An 18641-nucleotide genomic window follows, 5' to 3' on the forward strand; every position below is an offset into this window, starting at 1 on the left:
TACAGCCAGCCTGACACAGCACCACTGCAGCCTTGATACTCCGTACTCGGAGCTTCCATGGCCAGCGGCACTCACCGCTTGCGCCCTTGTTTACTACTATTCATCCTACCCCCACAGCGGGTGTCGATGGCATGTTTGGGCTTCTAGATGAGAAGCACACCCAATTCAAACGCCAGTGATCCCTCTTGTGGCGAACAATGGCCGACTATCACCTGAGCACTGAGTCACAGTGAGGAAATGCATTTCCGACTTGCTTATCAATCTCTGATGATGATGAACCATCCTCACGCTGCCTCGGATTATCCGGGATCCGAGAGCCACGAGGGGCACCGATGGAGTAAGCATCTCCGAGTGAGCGGCATTTGGGACGGCATCATAGTGGGGGGACTTTTGCCCCTAGAGAGTCGCCCATGTTGTCATATTCTGCTTAAAAGGCTCATGCTGAGGATTACGTGGTCCCTATCGACCTCCGAGCTTTCAGCTGCTGTGACTTTGTCGGATTTATCTTCTGCCATACAAAATGTCGAGTATAAGACCGAGGATAAGACCGAGCCTAATCCCGAGTGCGATAAGGCGCGGGGGTTCTCGTGCCCTTAAATTCGCTGGATACCCTCGGTTTGAATCTCCAAGCTTGCATCCTAATCTTGTTACCACCGCAAAATACCCATTGATTAGATTTCTTTCAACCTCGCGACATCCATCACTGACCATGAGCGACAACACCTACGTAGCGCCGCTTCATCCTCGTCCCGGGGGATCGGTAAGCCCCTCCAAGGCTTCAAGGCCCTTTGAGACGTCGTTTGAACTGACTCCAAGCTTCATTGTAGCGCGAGGATGGTCGTGAGTTCAAGTTGCTGCACTTCATCTATGATCAGCCCAACCGAGACGAAATCCAGGGCAACCCCCAGAAAGTCTTAGATCTTATCGACGAGTTTGCGCAGACATATCACTTCATGAACATCGGACCGGACAAGGGCAAGTTTATCACAGAGATTATCGCCGAGCGCAAGCCCGAGGTCATGATTGAGCTCGGTGGTTATGTCGGGTACTCTGCCATTCTCTTCGGCGATGCCGTGCGCCGGGCCGGTGGAAAGCGATACTATAGTCTCGAACTGAACCCGGAGTATGCCGCCATTGCGAACATGCTACTGGATCTTGCCGGTCTGCGCGACTTTGTGCGCATTATAGTCGGTCGCAGTGATCTGTCCCTGCACAAGCTGTTCAACAGCGGGGAGGTCAAGCAGGTGGATGTTTTGTTCATTGACCACTACAAGCCTGCCTACACTACCGATTTGAAGCTCTGTGAGCAGCTGGGGAAGATTGTGCCAGAGGTGTCGGTCGTGATCGCGGACAACGTGCTGTACCCCGGCAACCCGCCTTATTTGGAATATGTTCGCAGTACGGTGGAGCAGAAGCGCGAGGCGGCTAAGAAGGGCCCCGAACGAACGTACAACAAAGAGGGTATTCCGGACAGGACCGTGCAGTCCTTTCTCGGTGCAGATGCGACCCCCCAATTCGACATAATCGGCAACCCGAACCTCGTCTACGAGAGCAAACTCGTGAAACCGGAAACCATCAGGGTAAGTTGATGTTTGTGACGCAATGAAGTGGGAAATGAGCTTCTAACGCGAATTGTGTGCTTTAGGACGCTATCGAGGTCACCCTATGTGTGGGGGTACAAGAGTAGAAGGGGGCGGTTCTTTTCCGGGGATCTGTGTTTACACAGTAGGTTGAGGAAAGAGGGCTAGTCGGATGGGTCCCTAGCCTTACCAGTTTTGGTAAAAGGGTCTTCGGGACAATTTCTCGAACTTTTCATTAATGAGGCCGGAGTCTGAAGTCACGGTCGGCCGCTGGCCCGTTTCTCGCAGCTAGTCCATCTAATACCGAAGAGAGGCTTTCTTGTGAATAATAGTGCAAGAATAGTACAGTCCGGGGCATACGAAGTTTGTCTGTCAGTCAAAGACCTTCCCGTTCAGGAACCGTAAGACTTATACAAGGTTAGTTCCGACGGAGTCTAGCTTACATAGCCCACCGTTAGGGCCTAGAGTTGTTCCTTATCGCGGCGTAACACACAGAACCACAGACATACCAATATGGCTGCCTTTCTTCCCCTGGAGCTCCTTTTGATCGTTGCGGACGATCTACAAGCGGACGGCGGCTCTTTAACCCCATGTATGGCTGTCTGCCGTCGGTGGCGAACGGCATTTGGACCGTTACTCTATCAGAACCTGGTCGTGACCAGCGCCGCGGCGAATTTCCCAGAGATCTCAGGGAACAACCTCCGAATATCGCTGTCTACCTTACAGCAGATCACCACTGGCTTAGGGCTTGCTCAACGGTCCTGGATCTGTACGGTTCATTATCAGATCATTGTCCCAGTGGGCTTGCCCGACTGGCACTCACGCAAGAGGCAAGGTCATAGCCCCGAGAATCCAACTCGGCATGAAAACGACCGAGCCATTCAGTCGGGTGTCCTTTGATCTCTTTGAGACATTGGCCGACTGGGACGCTGGGCTTCGGCTCCATGTGAAATTGACGGTCTACGGCCGTTCTGATGGCCTCGAACCAAATATTTGGAAAGACGAGGATGCGGGCAAATTCATGTTCGATTTTCAGAATGGGCGAACCGAGGCTGTGCCTGTCTACCGGGCGTCCTTTTAGAAAGGGATGGGACACTAACAATATCACTCCCAGCTGTACGCTGTATTGACCGTGGAGTTAAGCTTGATGCCACCCAGAATCCCATCAGGTACGCGCTATCCCAGACCCTACTTGTAATGCACACTGGAAATCATGACCACCCAGAACAGGCCAGTGGATCGTCCACCCGTCTCCCGAAACCAGAATACTACGACGAGTACGAGTTCGACGAGACGTACATGATCTGCATATATGGCGAGGGAGGTATGGACCGTGACCGACGGTGACCATTGCCCTGTGGCCGCCGCGGTAAGTCTACGCTAGACGTTAGCTTAGCTGTTGGAGCCGGATAGTACATTGGAGGGTCCGGGAAGAGAGGGATTTTTTAATTTTGGGAGGTGTTCCTGCCTACGACGATTTGTAGTCAATGCTACTGTACGTAGGACTTTACTTCCAACAGGAGTCGCCATGTTTGAGCACCCCGCCTTCACTTCTTGCGTGTGACCAGCAGACGGAGATAGTCTGAAGTTGCCGCCGGCGCTGGCTACAGCGTAGTGTCCAGGTCACCGTGCTTGGGAATGGAAATCACGCGATCACGAACATTCGGTTAACTCCACCTTCTTGAGATCTTTACAAAGACTTTGACGTCGGATAACGACCGGGCCAACGTCGCAGAAATGACCTTAAGACAGGAAATTGACTTGAAGGAAGATGATGGAATGCTCCCTGAATTATGTTTATGTTGAATTGTTGACCTGACAGGGCAACTATAGCAGACTTCTCCAGAGCTAGTGCTGTTTAGGGAATAGTGCATCAATCAAACCAAGTGCAGGGCGAAAAGACCCGTGACCCGGTCATGGTTTTCCGTGTAAAGTGTGAAGTCCTACAGGTGAGACACGGTCCGGACTGAGCCGATGGTGTCATCATCGGCAACAGCACTGAAATGAATTCCGAGTGTTTTGCTGCAACATCGGCCTTTGCCGCATTGCCCCGCCCGGCCCAGTGGTCGCCGTCGCCAGGACCTTCCCCCGCACTAGTTGATGACTTGAGTCCAATTTCTTCCCTCTTCCCACGCTGGAGATCGTGTAATCACTGTTCAGAGACATAGTCAGAGTGGACCTTGTTTACACCGTATATAACCGAGCGCTATCCCCCCGGAAATCAATCATCTCCAACCTCCTCAATTGTCCCCCTCATTTCTCTGCCCCTCGTCTCCCACAAAATCACCACCCCCACGATAACCACCCCCACCATGTCTTCGAAAACCTGGAACGTCGGAATTGTGGGATACGGCCTGAGCGCCAAAGTCTTCCACATTCCTTTCATTAAGGAAGTTCCTCAATTCAAGATCTCTGCTATTGTGCAGCGCAACCCTAAGCCGGAGGACGATGCGGAGAAGGACTTCCCCGGCATCAAGTCTTACCGCAGCACCGAAGATCTAGTCAAGGATGAGGGCGTCGACCTGGTCGTCATCACTACCGTTCCTGAAACGCATTTCGAGTTGACCAAGCTGGCTCTCGAGCACGGAAAGCACGGTAGGTCTTATTTTGCAGGTGCACAAGCGATTTACTGACGCTAATTGTTGCTGCAGTCGTCGTCGAGAAGCCTTTTACCCCCACGTCCAAGGAAGCTCAAGAGCTCGTTGCCCTGGCCAAGAAGCAGAACAAGCACCTGGCTGTTTACCAGAGTCCGTATTCCCAAAGTCGACCCCCTACCTATATTTTGAATTCTGTGAGTGTTGGTTCCTAATGGGTGGGTGTTTAGACCGTCGCTACGACGCCGATTTCCAGACCGTGTCCAAGTTGGTGAAGAGCGGCTCCCTGGGCCGCCTCGTCGAATTCGAGACTCACTTCGATCGCCACCGCCCCGAAGAGCCTTCTGCAGATGCTTCGAAGTGGAAGAACAAGGTTGTCCCCGGAGGTAGCGCCATCTACGACCTGGGCTCTCACCTCCTGGATCAGGCTGTCCACCTGCTCGGCAAGCCTGAGCGGGTGACGGGTTTCCTCGGCTCTCAGCGCGAGGTGAACTCCTCCGGCTACGAGGACTCCTTCACCGTCCTGCTTCACTATAAGAACGGTCCTCTAGTCACGGCCAAGGCTGCGGTTGTCAGTCCCGAAGTCGAGCAGCTGCGCTTCTGGGTCCGCGGAGACAAGGGTAGCTACAGGAAGGTCAGTCCCGTCCGATCTGACTCCGCAGATTTCGAAGACTGCGTTTTGCTGACTTGAGACAATTAGTTCCATCTCGATATCCAGGAAGAGCACATCAAGGCCGGACTGAGCGCCGGTGACAACGGATACGGCCGCGAGCCCAGTGACAGATATGGTATGTCGATGATGCACACTGGTACACTTTTCTAAACACCATTCTAACAAATATCCGCAATCAGGCACTCTCACCACTATTCAGGACGGACAGCCTACCCGAGAGGTCTTCCCTACCGTCGAGCCCCCGACCTGGACCGAGTACTATAGAAAGCTGGCGCGGGCTCTTGCCGGCGAGTCCGACCTCCCGGCCAGTGGCGCGGAAGCCAGCGAGGTTATCCGGTTGATCGAGTTGGCCCAGGAGAGCTCCAAGCTTGGCAAGACGCTGGACTTCTAAGCGGTGGGTAGTGTGTTTGTGTATAGGATATTTAGAGATTATGATACAATGACAGGATGAGAACTGAATTGCACACATGATGCTCAGGACTTGCATGTACTGTACTTGTACTGTACCTTAAATAGCACAAGTAGGAAAGAGTGACTCACTAGTGGTCGGGTGTAAACAGAGCGCGTTACACTATTTAAGGCACGAACCCCCTCCTACGGTTCCACTACGGTAGTCTAGACTCCTGACAGCATGATGGCTGTATTGAGCGTGTCATAAGGAGTTCCTTCGATCGTGTTCCTCTACCCCGGATTGATCGACAGCCCTGCTTTTGCGGGAAGGGCGGCGGATGGGCAATACGGGCTACTCAGTTAGACGATGGGGGAGATACGGTAATTAATGGTAAAAATGGTAATTTGCGGTAAGAAACCCACCGGCTGACCTCATCTCCCACCGTCCCCGACGCTAAACCCTACCCGGAGTTTCCATTACCCAACTCAAATGCTGTGAGTGGAAGGACAGACCAGGAACTCTGAACTTCAAACTCCATTCTGTCACTTGGGTCAGTTGGCACTGTAATTCCGCTTCCATGACTGCTCTGCTACCACGGCCGAATACATCTCTTCCGCGGAGATGCTGATGACCAGCCCAAAATACGTGCGAAAGATCTTCTTGTTCTTGCGTGTTCTCCCTTCTCCCGATCTCCTCCAGCTCTGATGCCTATTAATATGGGCTCAGCATTCCCTCCACGGACCCAGCGACTCCAAATTGCGGTGTCCACTTGATGCACGGCGGTTTCAATGGGCTCGCCCGCTTATACTTAGTTGCTGCTCACCACGTAGGCCAGGCAAGTATTCCCACCTTCCCCCCTTGTACCCCCTGACCTGGACCCATCAGCCTGCTTTTTGGCAGGATGGAGTATCTGCCTGTCTGTCAGATTTGTTTTCTGTGTCAGTGGGCAAGTTGCTCTCCATCCGCAGACTCATGACTGACCTGGCATACACAAGCATCCGCTTGTCCGGGTTTCTTTTTGATGCTCAGAACCACTTGCAACACTCCTCTTTAGATCAGCACTTGTTGAACTGGACCTTGTACTAACCGACACAGGAATAAGCGTGTTTGTCTTGGCCAAGGGTGGCCATCATGACAGTTCAGCAGACGTTCGCTCAGCCCTCCCGGCCTCCGTCGATGCTTGAGCGCATCGACTTCTCCCGACTCCATGTGGATATCGATGCCTATATAAATCCCTTTCTTCCACCCCCGCCTTGGCGATACCTACCTCGGCCGGTCTCGCGCTTCTTTGGTTACCGAGAACCCCCGTCTCCAAAACCTCTCGGCAATGTCGTTGTGGCCTTCTGGACCCTGATAGGGGTGTTCTGCGGTGTGCTCATCGTATCGGAGGCTTCGATGCACGTGCCCCTTTTTGAGCACCATAATGCCCCGATCATCGTGGCGAGTTTCGTACGTCTTCCCTCAGGTCTACACCTGTGACCAAGCTTTAAGACTAAATGTCCCTTAGGGTGCTGCTGCAGTGCTGGAGTTCTCAGCCATTGAATCGCCCTTTGCCCAGCCACGGAACGCGGTCATCAGTCAGGTCATTGCGAGTACGGTGGGGATTGGAATCTCCAAGCTTTTCGCCCTGAACGTCCATGCCGAATCATTGCCCCAAATAGGTGGCGCTCTGGCCTGTGCCATCACCACGTGCATCATGGTCCTCACGAATACCGTGCATCCGCCCGCAGGAGCAACCGCGCTGCTTTCAGTGACGCAGTCGGCCGATGTGGGCTGGGCTTTGATTCTCGTCATGCTCCTCGGAAGCGTGCTGATGCAGGCCGTGGCCTTGTTGATCAACAACATCCAGCGTCGGTTTCCGGTTTACTGGTGGACTCCAGTCTCTCTGGCGCGGCCGAAACCCAGTGACACCGAAAGCGGGGATGGAATCAACCGAGCCAGTTTTGATACGGACAGCACACAAGAAGTGTTCCCGGGTGAACCGAGGCAGGTCCTCATTGCGCCGGGCAAGATCCTATTGCCGAATCAATTCTCTATTTCGGAAGCGGAGATGAAGGTCTTGCGGAGTATTAGTGAACGACTACCATGAATTGCACCAACTCGCATTAGGAAGAGGTGGCTTAGCATCGAGGCATTCTGCTGCTTGTACATAGTGAAGTTCTGTCATTGTCCATATCATTGTCCATTGAGGTTGGAAATACGCTGCTCATCGTGATTGAGATTCTGTCCAACAGGGGTACTCTGATTACCAAGCTAACCACAAGAGGATGTTTGTGGTTGCGATGTGGTTGCGAGCATAGATGACATCCAAAATGAGGTGTAACTCTCAGTAGTATGCTGAAGTTGCTTTGATGATGATAAGGAGTAGGGTGTTGCGGTGCCGCCCGCGGATGCTCTTTCTTTCCTATCAAGGTACAGTAGCACACTGGTCAGATTTCGGCCTCAGGCGTCCGCAGCGGTTGCTGACCATTGCCAGAAAATGCCTTGGGCATAAGGCAAATGCCTTGTGCATGGCACGTGACCGTCAATGCCCAATCAGGCAAGGCTGCGCCACGCACCCGTGCGGTGACGTCGACAGGCCAATGAAAGCGCGCCTGGGCCGAACCCACTGAAGGAATTTTCGAGGCAACTCAAATTGAGGTCGCAGTTTCGTCTTTCATCCTCTGCTTCCTCCATCGTCTGCTTATTGTTCTTCGGTTGATTGTTCCTACTTCTGTCTCAAGGGGGTAGGTTTTTTGGATCTCGTATATACCAAATTTGATCTTTATCCTTCTGTATTCTCTGTGTTTTGAGGCAATCGTAACAAGCATTGCCCGTGCTTCATAGTTGAAACTCTTACTATCGATAAGGGCTATCCAAGGAACCTCCCACCTTCCCCCCCACTCAAAAGGCTTTCGGTCGCCCCTCTCTTACTCTTTCTCTCTCCCTCTCTCTCCCTCTTTCCCTCTCTCTTTCACCCCGCCGCTGGAAAGTGCTCCACCTTTGTCAAGTTCTTTTTTTCCCTTTTCCTCCTCCTCTTCACGGACTGGTTTCGTCTCTTTCTTCCCGCCTCGCCTCCTCTTACCTTCTTCCCCTCTTTCCCCTTCCCCCATCTCCCCTCCCATAACACCCTCACAACCGTCAAAATGGTGTCTGCTTCCAAAGCTGCTCGTATGGCCAAGCGTGGCGATGACGGCAAGAAGAAGACCCTCAAGTCCAAGAAGGGTACCTCGACCCCCGGTGACGAGACCCCCATGCTCGACGGCGATGGCAACCCTTTGCCCGTCGAGGATCAGCCTGCCACCTCCGCTGAGAAGCTGAAGGAGGTTGAGAAGCTGACCGCACAGATGGACAAGCACGGTCTCTCTGACCGTGTCACCACTGGTGTCCTCTCCTCTCTCGAATCCTCCCGCGACGTCAAGATCACTTCCGCCTCCCTGGTGTTCCACGGCAAGGTCCTCATTACCGACTCCACCCTCGAACTGAACTTCAGTCGCCGTTACGGTCTCTTGGGTGAGAACGGTTGCGGAAAGTCCACCCTTCTCAAATCCATCGCCACTCGCGAGTTCCCCATCCCCGAGCACATTGATATCTACCTGCTCAACGAGGGTGCTCCTCCCACCGACCTCGGTGCCCTTGAGTGGGTTGTTACTGAGGCTCAGAACCAGCTCGACCGCATGGAGAAGCAGGCCGAGGAGATCTTGGAGAAGGATGGCCCTGACAGCCCTATTCTCGAGGACCTTTACGACGTAAGTATTTTTGACCTCTCTGACGAGCAACATTTGTCTAACTTCATCATCAGCGTATGGACAAGATGGATCCCTCGACCTTTCACACCCGTGCCTCCTTGATCCTGACGGGTCTGGGTTTCAACAAGCAGACCATCCACAAGAAGACCAAGGACATGTCTGGTGGTTGGCGTATGCGTGTGGCCCTTGCTAAGGCCCTCTTCGTCAAGCCTTCGCTCCTCCTGCTGGACGACCCCACTGCTCACTTGGATCTCGAGGCCTGTGTGTGGTTGGAAGAATACTTGAAGAAGTGGGAGCGCACCCTGATCCTGGTCTCTCACTCCATGGATTTCTTGAACGGTGTCTGCACCAACATGATCGATATGCGCATGAAGCAGCTCCTCTACTATGGTGGTAACTACGATTCCTACCACAAGACCCGTGCCGAACAGGAGACGAACCAGATGAAGGCCTACCACAAGCAGCAGGAAGAAATTGCCCACATCAAGAAGTTCATCGCCTCCGCTGGTACCTACGCCAACTTGGTCCGTCAGGCCAAGTCCCGTCAGAAGATTCTCGACAAGATGGAGGCCGACGGTTTCATCCAGCCCGTTATCCCCGACCGTGTCTTCAGCTTCCGCTTCGCTGATGTCGAGAAGCTCCCCCCTCCCGTTTTGTCCTTCGATGATGTCTCTTTCTCCTACTCTGGCAACTGGGACGACACTCTGTACGAGCACCTTGACTTCGGTGTCGACATGGACTCCCGTACTGCTCTGGTCGGACCCAACGGTGTCGGCAAGTCCACTCTGCTCCGTCTGATGACCGGCAAGCTCAGCCCCATCGGTGGTAGTGTCAGCCGTCACACCCACTTGAAGCTCGGCATGTACAGCCAGCACTCCGCTGAACAGCTGGACCTGACCAAGTCTTCCCTGGAGTTCGTCCGTGACAAGTTCCCCGAGAAGTCCCAGGACTACCAGTACTGGCGCCAGCAGCTCGGCCGCTACGGTCTGAGCGGTGAGTCCCAGACTGCTCTTATGGGCACTCTGTCCGAGGGCCAGAAGAGTCGTATCGTTTTCGCTCTGTTGGCTATCGAGTCGCCCAACATGATTCTCCTGGATGAGCCTACCAACGGTCTCGATATCCCCACCATCGACAGTTTGGCCGATGCCATCAACGCCTACAGCGGAGGTGTCGTGGTCGTCTCCCACGATTTCCGTCTCCTCGACAAGATCGCCAAGGACATCATGGTCTGCGAGCACAAGACCGTCACCCGCTGGGATGGCACCATTGGACAGTACAAGAACTACCTCCGCAAGAAGATGATCGACCAGGGTGCTGTCTAAAAAGCTTGAAGCATTTTCCTCATGAGGTGCTTCTCTCTGTTACGAATGGAATGCTCAGAAACGAACAAAGTATCAAGACAGGAAAGAAAAAAGTCTACACGAAGATGCGGGCTTTTAGCAAAACTTTACCGAAAGGAGTGAGAGAAAAAGTTTATCAATTTTCTCAGCCGCAGGAGAGATGAACCATCCTGAATGAGAGGTCCCTGTTTTAAGGGGGATACATTTGTGTTTATCCCGTTTTGCTTAAATACCACCTGGAGATATCACCTGCTCAGTATTTGGGTGTTCTTTGTTTTTTTCTTTTTATCTTTTATGTTGTGTTTCTTAGATGGCCGTGTTTATTTCCATCATCGTCGTTCATACCATTTCAAATTCATCCCCCTAACTTAGACTTGAGCGTTTGAGAGGGTGAAATCTGATACTTTTCTTTCTTGGATTCTCGTACACGGTATAGACTGTTCATCATCCTTTGGGACACAGGTGTCTCTTTGAGAATGGATTGTTTTGGGATATTGACTCGAATCTGAATTGTAGTTGCGCTTCTCAAATCCTAGTTTCAAGTCTTGTGGAAGATTGTATATGTAGGGAGCTTGATATATTTCCTCGTCCGTGACTCCGTTGCCGCTGCTAATCCCAACCATTGCTATATGTAGACTTTTGGTTCCACCCTCAATTTTATACGCCCCCCTCTCTACCATTCTACTACAACACATCCATCCCCACCGCCTAGCGCTCCTTAGTCCTCTGCATAACCAACTCCCCCCCGAAGATATCTTTACTGCCAGAATGTTCCGCAGCGTTCTCCAATTTCCGCTTCTTCGCCAACCGCTCCATCTCACTCTCCGACGCCCCAGAATCGACCCCCCCGGGGGTTGCTGCCGCAGCTGCTGAGGCAGCGAGCGCCGCCGCGGGGATCCTTTTCTGCGCGCCACCTCCTAAGTTTACCTTCTCGGGGTTCTGGCAGTGATACAGCTTCTTCCCGATGATGCGGCGGAGGGTCTTCATCTGATCCGGATCCGACGCGAGGGGCTTGTAAGCCTGCAGCATGGCGGCGCAGTCGGTGAGGGTGCGGAGGAGTTTGGGTCGGAGGGTTTGTAGGATATTATCCGGTGTTTCTTCACCGGAAGGTTGCGCGGGGCTCCCGAGTTTCGTGTCCAGGTAATACTCGGCCAGCGGCGGATCGGCCAGCCGCAGCGCGGCGAGCCAGATCTGCGCCGGCGTGAACAGGAAATACACGTCCGTGATCTGGGCGGCGGATTTGAGGATCTCGCGGGTGTTGTGGTGGGCGCGGGCGATGCGGTCTGTGACATTGGTGGCAGATGAGGTGGAGGTGGCATTGGGGGGAGGAGGCAGGGCGAGAAAGGCCCGCTGGAGGGATTCTGGTGTCTGTGTCGCGGCGAGGTGCGGCGCCGGCTGGCCCTGGCCCGCCGCCAGGGCCTGGAGTTCCATGATCCCGCCCTCCAGCCCGCGGAACGGGTGCCGCACGTCGAAGGTGAAGCGCAGGCTCTGCATCACCAAAAACTCCGGGGCGATGATGTCTTCCGCCGTCGTGTCGCCGGGCACCCCGTCGGCGAAGTGTCGGAGGGACATGTAATAGTTGTCGGTTTTGGTGGCGAGGAAGAGCGCGCACGGCATGATTTGTTTGGGGTGGTAGGTCATTGGGCTGTTGGTTAGGTAGAAGCGGCGGAGGTATTGGATTGCTGTTGCCTTTTTTTTTTTTTTCTGGTCAGTGTGGTTTTGGGGGGATGGGGTTGGAGTTATTGGGGTGGGGGTGGATGGGTTGGCTGGCTCACTCACTCGAACTATCGTCGGTAATGGCGGTTTGTACGCTTCGCCGAGTTGGATGATCTGCTCGCAGTAGTAGCTCACTGTCTGCTGCTCTTCCTCGGGTGTGAGGCATTCGATGGCTTTCTCGTCGGCTTTCGCCGGGTTGGGCGTGCTCGTGTTAGGTGTGCTACCATCTACTTCGGGGACCGGGGTGCCCGTCGCGGACGAGGTGGCGGAGCGGCGCGCCTCCTGGGCGCGGCGGATGGCGGCGCGTACCCGGTCGCTGGCGACGGCATTGGTGGTCACCCGCTGGGCTTGGAGGGAGGCCGTCGTGAAGGACCAGAGGCGGTATTGCGAGGAGGTGCGGTAGAAGTCGTCTTCGATCATGGTGGGCTTGATGGCGGCTTGGCAAGCCGTGAGGGGGGCGTCTGTTGCGCAGTCGGGTTGTAGGGTGGAAGGGTTGGTTTGTGGTTAGATGGTGCGGTGAGTGCAGTGTCAGGTCAATGGTGAGGTGGATGGGCACTTGTTTTGGAAAGTTAGTGCTGGTGAAAGGGATTTGCGGCGGAGAAAGTTGGAGGAGGTGGAGATGGGCGGAGACGGAGGAGGATCCGGTGATGATCCACGTGCTTATCGATAGCGCTGCTCTTCCAGCATCCCTTTGTCCACTATGTTACGCGTGTTTCCATACAATTGCATACAATAGTGTCTTTAATCCACCAATTTCTTCTTGTCGATACACATGTCTTGTTGGCTTAATTACTGAAAATATCAAATGCTAATGAACGCACATGGGTGAATAGCTGGATATATGAAAAGAGCTCAAACGAGAAATTAGAGCGCTCGATCGGACAACAAATCTCGAACCTCAACACTTGATCCCGGGAAAAGAAAAGCTGTCTGTGAATGTGGTCTGTCTAGGTTTCGCCTACGGCTCACCCAGCAGCCGTGCAGTGACATCCCCCATGTATGCTTCCTCCAGCTCATAATCCTCGCCATCCATTTTGTCGATGCCATAGTATTTGAACGCCGCTACCACGCGGTCGACGTCGAAACCCATGCTACAGAAGCGGTCGATCAGGTCCTTGTTATAGCCATCATACCTGTCCAACAACGGTTAGCCAGGATGTATGCGCAGGTCTCGAGCGGGGATGGTCCATACTTGGCGAGATCCTCCTTCTCCTGCTCCGCCTTGGTCTTGAGCTCCAGTTCGCGCAGGGTCTCATCCGTCGCGCCGCCACTGCCCTCTCCCGCATGTTTCCTCGGCGCCCCCGCATATATGACCGCCCACTCCTGGGCCTTCCGGGCGAACTCCTTGGGGTTGTGCAACAGCATCTGCGCGACCTCCGCATCTTGCGGGTCCTTGGGTTCTGGCGTGCTCAGCAGTGACTGCAATGAGAGGAGAGCAGATTTGATGGTGAGGACGGGCGACCAGGCGGTGGATAGGGTATCCAGGCAAATCGCGCCCTAGAAGAGGGGAGAGAGACATGAGCAAGTCTCGTCACGGGCATCGGAAAAGGGTATAACTCCAGCACTCACCGTTTGACTGCTGACATTCGGGTGCCAGACCTTGGTTTGGAATTTCATCACAGGGGGCCGGAATGGGTAGTCGGTGGGGATTCTGATATCCACTGCATATGTGCCACCTTCGTACGGAGTCCCCGGCGGTCCTGGGAAGGTCCCGCGGAGGTGTGTGATATCGTCGTCATTCCCTACCGGCTCTGCGGTGATCTGCGAGTGCGTGTCCGCATGTATGTCGGCAATCTCCTTGGCGATACGGCGTGCTCGATTAGAAGCCATAGCTTTGAGGGTGATACAATGTAGTTGCGAAGAAGCAAGCGGTAGAGGTGCTTTAGACTTCGGTCTGAAAGGCCAAGGAGGATTCTGTCCTGGGAAACAATACAGAGCGCAAGCTATATAAGTGAAAATCAGGTTATGTCAGCCTGAGAGCAGGATAAATAAAGTAATGACGATTGTACAAGAAAGTCCTAGCCAAGATGACACGAAGCGGAGGTATAAAAAGGAAATGGGAAAAAGCAAAAATGGACGCTGATAGAGGAAAGATCGAGCAGTGCAGCCTCACTTGATCTGGCGGGGAACTGGCGAGGAAAATGAGGGGATCGCAAGTATTGGTGGGGCGTAAGCGCTCGCCGACGATAAAGCTCGCAAGGTGGTTGGAAGCACGCCTCCTGATGGCGCACTGCGAATAGATTTGGGGCTGCTCTTCCCAATATAGTGACAGTACTAGTCTATTCTTGTTTAAGTGGCAGTCAAAGAATCTGATACGTCGACCGCGTTGCTGTATCTAAAAGGAAGCCGAGGGAAGAGGGGAATGGATGATCATGGATCATGGATCTGGGATGATCAAACGAATTGCCAGATTCGTATTGGTGGCCTGGTGGCCTGACAAGGCAGCCTAGAATGGCCTCAGCATGTGGCCTTAGCTCTCAGGCTCCAGTTACCAATCACGTGAGACGGTGATGCGTTGTTGGCCGCAGCGCCAAGCCCGGGTCGGATGGCGACGACAGCTTCCCAGCTGCTGCTCATCTCATCACAGCTTCACGCCTCCCATCCTCCACCCATCATCCACCTTGCTTACGCCCGTTCCCCCAGTATCTCTGCATCGAATCTTTTCCGCCCCTAGCCTGGCAGTTCAACTTCATATCTAATACTCGCCCTGTGTTTTTAATCCCCTAGGACTATGGTACGCTGTCAACCCTTGCTGTCGCCCGCAGCTCTTGACGCCTCTTGATTTCACCTATCTAATACTTTCCGATAAATAGGGTAACCAGCAGTCCAACATTGGCGGAGGCCCCGGTGGAGATGGACGAGATGACAAGGACAAGAAGGTATATTGATCCTCTCGCTCAGAGTCAGGATTAGTCGGCTTACCAAGACACCCGTCCACAGAAGGATAAGCCCAGATACGAACCACCTCCTCCCCCTACCACTCGCCTCGGTCGCAAGAAGCGTAAGGCCGCAGGCCCAAGCACGGCTTCCAAGCTCCCCGATATCTTCCCGACGTCACGATGTAAACTACGATACCTCCGCATGCAGCGGGTTCACGATCACCTGCTGCTAGAAGAAGAATACGTCGAGAACATGGAGCGCCTGCGCAAGACCAAGGCCCAGGCTGCACTCGATACCGCCAACCGAAGCGACCTCGAGCTCGCAGACAGAAACGCAGATGAGAGAAGCCGGGTTGATGATATGAGAGGCAGTCCCATGGGCGTGGGCAACCTGGAAGAGCTGATCGACGACGATCACGCGATCGTCTCCAGCGCTACTGGCCCCGAGTACTACGTCTCAATCATGTCGTTCGTTGATAAGGACTTGCTTGAGCCTGGTGCCAGTATTCTTCTGCACCACAAGTCGGTCTCCGTGGTTGGTGTGTTGACCGAGGAGTCCGATCCCCTCGTCTCCGTGATGAAGCTCGACAAGGCACCGACGGAGTCTTACGCAGACATTGGTGGTCTTGAGACCCAGATTCAGGAGGTCCGCGAATCCGTCGAACTTCCGCTGCTCCACCCTGAGTTGTACGAGGAGATGGGTATCAAGCCGCCTAAAGGTGTTATCCTGTACGGTGCCCCGGGTACCGGAAAAACCCTGCTGGCCAAGGCTGTCGCCAATCAGACCAGTGCCACTTTCCTTCGTATTGTTGGTAGTGAGCTTATCCAGAAGTATCTTGGAGATGGTCCTCGCTTGGTTCGACAGATCTTCCAGGTTGCGGCCGAACACGCCCCATCCATTGTATTTATTGATGAAATCGATGCTATTGGTACCAAGCGTTACGACTCCACATCCGGCGGTGAGCGAGAAATTCAGCGTACTATGCTGGAGTTGCTTAACCAACTGGATGGTTTCGACGACCGGGGTGATGTCAAGGTGATCATGGCCACCAACAAGATCGAGACTCTGGATCCCGCTTTGATCCGTCCGGGACGTATTGACCGAAAGATTCTCTTCGAGAACCCCGACCGTGAGTGCCCCCTATATATTGCCAGCCGAGCTCGAGTACTAATTGTATTCTAGAAAACACCAAGAAGAAGATTTTCACCCTGCACACATCAAAGATGTCGCTGGGAGATGACGTCGACTTGGATGAGTTCATCAACCAGAAGGATGATCTTTCTGGTGCTGATATTCGGGCCATTTGTACCGAGGCCGGTCTCATGGCTCTGAGAGAACGCCGGATGAGAGTGCAGATGGACGACTTCCGCGCTGCCAGGGAGCGCATCATGAAGACCAAGCAGGACGGTGGTCCTGTTGAAGGCTTGTACTTGTAGACGCGCAATGTTGATGGTGTACGTAGATCCATATTAGCCTGACAAGTGATCTTTGGTCCACAAATCTTCTAATGAGCCCTCAAGCTATATTGCGTAGTCCATACTCTTCCAGCAATAGTGACTTATGTGAAGTAAGATATATATAGGTTCTACAGTGATCTTCTGCTTGAAAAGTTTCAGAGATGCTAAGGTAAAACCATCTGCACTAAGCGTCACGTCATGTCTCTAGTCTATGGACTGGTGGTTATCAGTGAGAACCGGTCTTATCATCACGTGGGTCCAGGGCAAACAGAACAAACCATACAAACTTGCCAAAAGAGCTGGAACATCCTCTGGATGTCGCCTGAAGTCGTCGCTTCTTATCCTACGACACACCCCATCAACTAGACAAAATGGAAGGATTCGACGAGGAAGCCTTTAAGAAGTTCTTTCCAGCAAGCTTTGGCCGGCAGGAGAAGAAAACTGATGTGAGCACTCAGATCGATCGCACCAAGCGCGCCGAGGTAGCTGCGAAAGTCGACAGCGATGACGAGAAGACGCGATCGAACACCGAGGTCACTCCTGAGGAAGCAACCATCCTTGAACCAGCGGCCCGGGAGGTGAGGCCTGATATTAGCAATGGAAGCGACGATTCCGACTCAGACGACTCCGACTCAGAAGACGATGAGGATGAGTTTCCGGTCTCCCACGAGATGCTACTCAAGACCCATGACCGGGCAGTGACTACATTGACCGTTGACCCGGCGGGTTCGCGGTTGATCACCGGCTCCACGGACTGCACTATCAAACTGCACGATTTTGCCTCTATGACGCCGTCGACTATACGCGCCTTCAAGTCCGTCGACCCGTCTGCGAAGAAACAATCCGCCGCCCAAGAAGCACACTCCGTACACTACGTCGCATTCAACCCACTGGCCCCGACCTATGTGATGGTTGTCTCTGCTACAGCGCAGCCGAGGATTCTGAATCGCGATGGTGACACGATTACTGAATTTGTCAAGGGTGACATGTATCTGAGGGACCTACACAATACCAAGGGCCATATTTCGGAGGTCACCAGCGGAGCATGGAGCCCGACCGACGAGAATTTATGTGTGACGGCCGGAACGGACAGCACAGTGCGCATCTGGGATGCGAATGTAGGAAGGGCACAAAAGGAAGTGATTGTACACAAGTCCAAGATGGCTGGATCCGCTGGTCGGAGCAAAATGACAGCCGTCGCGTGGGGCTCGCCCAAACAAGGAGGCCCTAATGTCCTGATCGGTGCTGCCCTTGATGGGAGCTTGATGATGTGGGGTGGTGATGGACCATTTACCCGTCCCAGTGGTGAGGTTCGGGATGCTCATACCAAGGACACCTGGACGAGCGGCGTCGACATCAGCTCCGATGGCAGGCTGGTAGTCACTAAAGGCGGCGATGACACCATCAAGCTCTGGGACACGAGAAAATTCAAGAAACCGATTACGACTGTATCCCATCCGTCTAGTACCCGCTTCTCGACATCGAACATCATCTTCTCCCCCTCCTCGGCGAATGTGCTTACTGGCTCCGAGACTGGCCACCTGCATATCTTGAACCCTGCTACGCTGAGGCCAGAACTAGTAACGCCGATTACCCCTGGATCCCCGGTCGTCACTGTCCTATGGCACGAGAAGATGAACCAGATCCTTACCGGTTCTGCCAATGCCGAGACGCATGTTCTCTACAACCCGAATATGTCGACCAAGGGCGCGGCCCTGGTTATGTCCAAGGCGCCGAAGCGCCGCCACATCGACGATGACCCTAGTCTCACCATGGATCTCAGCCAGGGTCTCTCGGGAGACTCTGTTGTAGTGGGGTCGAACGGTGTTCCTCACTACAGCTCGTCTACTTGGTCTGCCCGCCACCCGACCGTTGGGTTGACGGCTTCGGGACGTCCCAAGGACCCTCGCAGACCTTACATGCCGGCTGCTACTCCGTTTGCCAAATCGCAACCGGACGAAAAGCATATTCGAGAGAACATCCCTCTCAGTTCGATGCGGGACGAAGATCCTCGGGAGGCCCTGCTGAAATATGCGGACAAGGCTGAAAAGGATCCAATTTTCACCAAGGCGTGGAAGGAAACACAACCCACGCCTATCTATCGGGAGCTCAGCGATGATGAAGAACCGAAGCCGGACAAAAAGCGGGCAAAGAGGTAATCAGCACGGCAGGCTCTAATTGTCAGTCTTTTGTTGCGATTGCAGTTTCTTTGAAATAATTCAAAACCCATGTATATATCCCATATGACAGATGGCGTTTGAAGGGTGCAACGGGAATTCCGT

At 53.6% G+C, this 18641-nt stretch overlaps 8 protein-coding genes across 8 annotated transcripts; 6 read left to right on the forward strand and 2 right to left on the reverse strand.

The window, feature by feature from the left end:
* Window positions 1-423: 423 nt before the first annotated feature.
* On the forward strand, window positions 424-1956 carry BO82DRAFT_350176 (O-methyltransferase). Its single transcript, XM_025634078.1, has 3 exons — window positions 424-760; window positions 828-1580; window positions 1646-1956. The coding sequence occupies exons 1-3, from the start codon at window positions 521-523 to the stop codon at window positions 1685-1687; spliced, it is 1035 nt and encodes a 344-aa protein (XP_025496672.1). The 5' UTR covers window positions 424-520; the 3' UTR covers window positions 1688-1956.
* BO82DRAFT_87357 (F-box protein) lies at window positions 1866-2522 on the forward strand. The gene is made up of 2 exons (XM_025641617.1): window positions 1866-1951; window positions 2003-2522. Exon 2 carries the CDS (start codon window positions 2094-2096, stop codon window positions 2478-2480), a length of 387 nt encoding a protein of 128 aa, XP_025496673.1. The 5' UTR covers window positions 1866-1951; window positions 2003-2093; the 3' UTR covers window positions 2481-2522.
* A 1192-nt stretch (window positions 2523-3714) lies between these two features.
* Window positions 3715-5238, forward strand: BO82DRAFT_380110 (putative NAD binding Rossmann fold oxidoreductase; the record flags this gene model as incomplete). The annotated part of the gene is made up of 5 exons (XM_025637736.1): window positions 3715-4175; window positions 4232-4327; window positions 4405-4808; window positions 4875-4962; window positions 5027-5238. The coding sequence occupies exons 1-5, from the start codon at window positions 3893-3895 to the stop codon at window positions 5236-5238; spliced, it is 1083 nt and encodes a 360-aa protein (XP_025496674.1). The 5' UTR covers window positions 3715-3892.
* Window positions 5239-5988: 750 nt separating this feature from the next.
* On the forward strand, window positions 5989-7458 carry BO82DRAFT_87508 (HPP family protein). The gene is made up of 3 exons (XM_025641618.1): window positions 5989-6073; window positions 6334-6687; window positions 6746-7458. The coding sequence occupies exons 2-3, from the start codon at window positions 6370-6372 to the stop codon at window positions 7325-7327; spliced, it is 900 nt and encodes a 299-aa protein (XP_025496675.1). The 5' UTR covers window positions 5989-6073; window positions 6334-6369; the 3' UTR covers window positions 7328-7458.
* Window positions 7459-8107: 649 nt separating this feature from the next.
* On the forward strand, window positions 8108-10384 carry BO82DRAFT_87510 (ATP-binding cassette family ATPase ARB1). Its single transcript, XM_025641619.1, has 2 exons — window positions 8108-8966; window positions 9020-10384. Exons 1-2 carry the CDS (start codon window positions 8364-8366, stop codon window positions 10286-10288), a joined length of 1872 nt encoding a protein of 623 aa, XP_025496676.1. The 5' UTR covers window positions 8108-8363; the 3' UTR covers window positions 10289-10384.
* A 630-nt stretch (window positions 10385-11014) lies between these two features.
* On the reverse strand, window positions 11015-12450 carry BO82DRAFT_428402 (TFIIH complex kinase subunit CCL1; the record flags this gene model as incomplete). Its single annotated transcript, XM_025640439.1, has 2 exons — window positions 12086-12450; window positions 11015-11995 (listed from the first exon to the last, which is right to left on the reverse strand). Exons 1-2 carry the CDS (start codon window positions 12440-12442, stop codon window positions 11015-11017), a joined length of 1338 nt encoding a protein of 445 aa, XP_025496677.1. The 5' UTR covers window positions 12443-12450.
* Window positions 12451-12729: 279 nt separating this feature from the next.
* On the reverse strand, window positions 12730-14259 carry BO82DRAFT_350179 (E2 ubiquitin-conjugating protein UBC1). The gene is made up of 3 exons (XM_025634079.1): window positions 13592-14259; window positions 13215-13519; window positions 12730-13155 (listed from the first exon to the last, which is right to left on the reverse strand). The coding sequence occupies exons 1-3, from the start codon at window positions 13850-13852 to the stop codon at window positions 12981-12983; spliced, it is 741 nt and encodes a 246-aa protein (XP_025496678.1). The 5' UTR covers window positions 13853-14259; the 3' UTR covers window positions 12730-12980.
* Window positions 14260-15103: 844 nt separating this feature from the next.
* On the forward strand, window positions 15104-18518 carry BO82DRAFT_370836 (26S protease regulatory subunit 4; the record flags this gene model as incomplete). The annotated part of the gene is made up of 3 exons (XM_025637236.1): window positions 15104-16031; window positions 16139-16309; window positions 16726-18518. 3 exons carry the CDS (start codon window positions 15104-15106, stop codon window positions 18516-18518), a joined length of 2892 nt encoding a protein of 963 aa, XP_025496679.1.
* Window positions 18519-18641: the final 123 nt, after the last annotated feature.

This window comes from Aspergillus uvarum, assembly GCF_003184745.1.
Source record: "Aspergillus uvarum CBS 121591 unplaced genomic scaffold BO82scaffold_3, whole genome shotgun sequence".
Classification (NCBI taxonomy): domain Eukaryota; kingdom Fungi; phylum Ascomycota; class Eurotiomycetes; order Eurotiales; family Aspergillaceae; genus Aspergillus; species Aspergillus uvarum.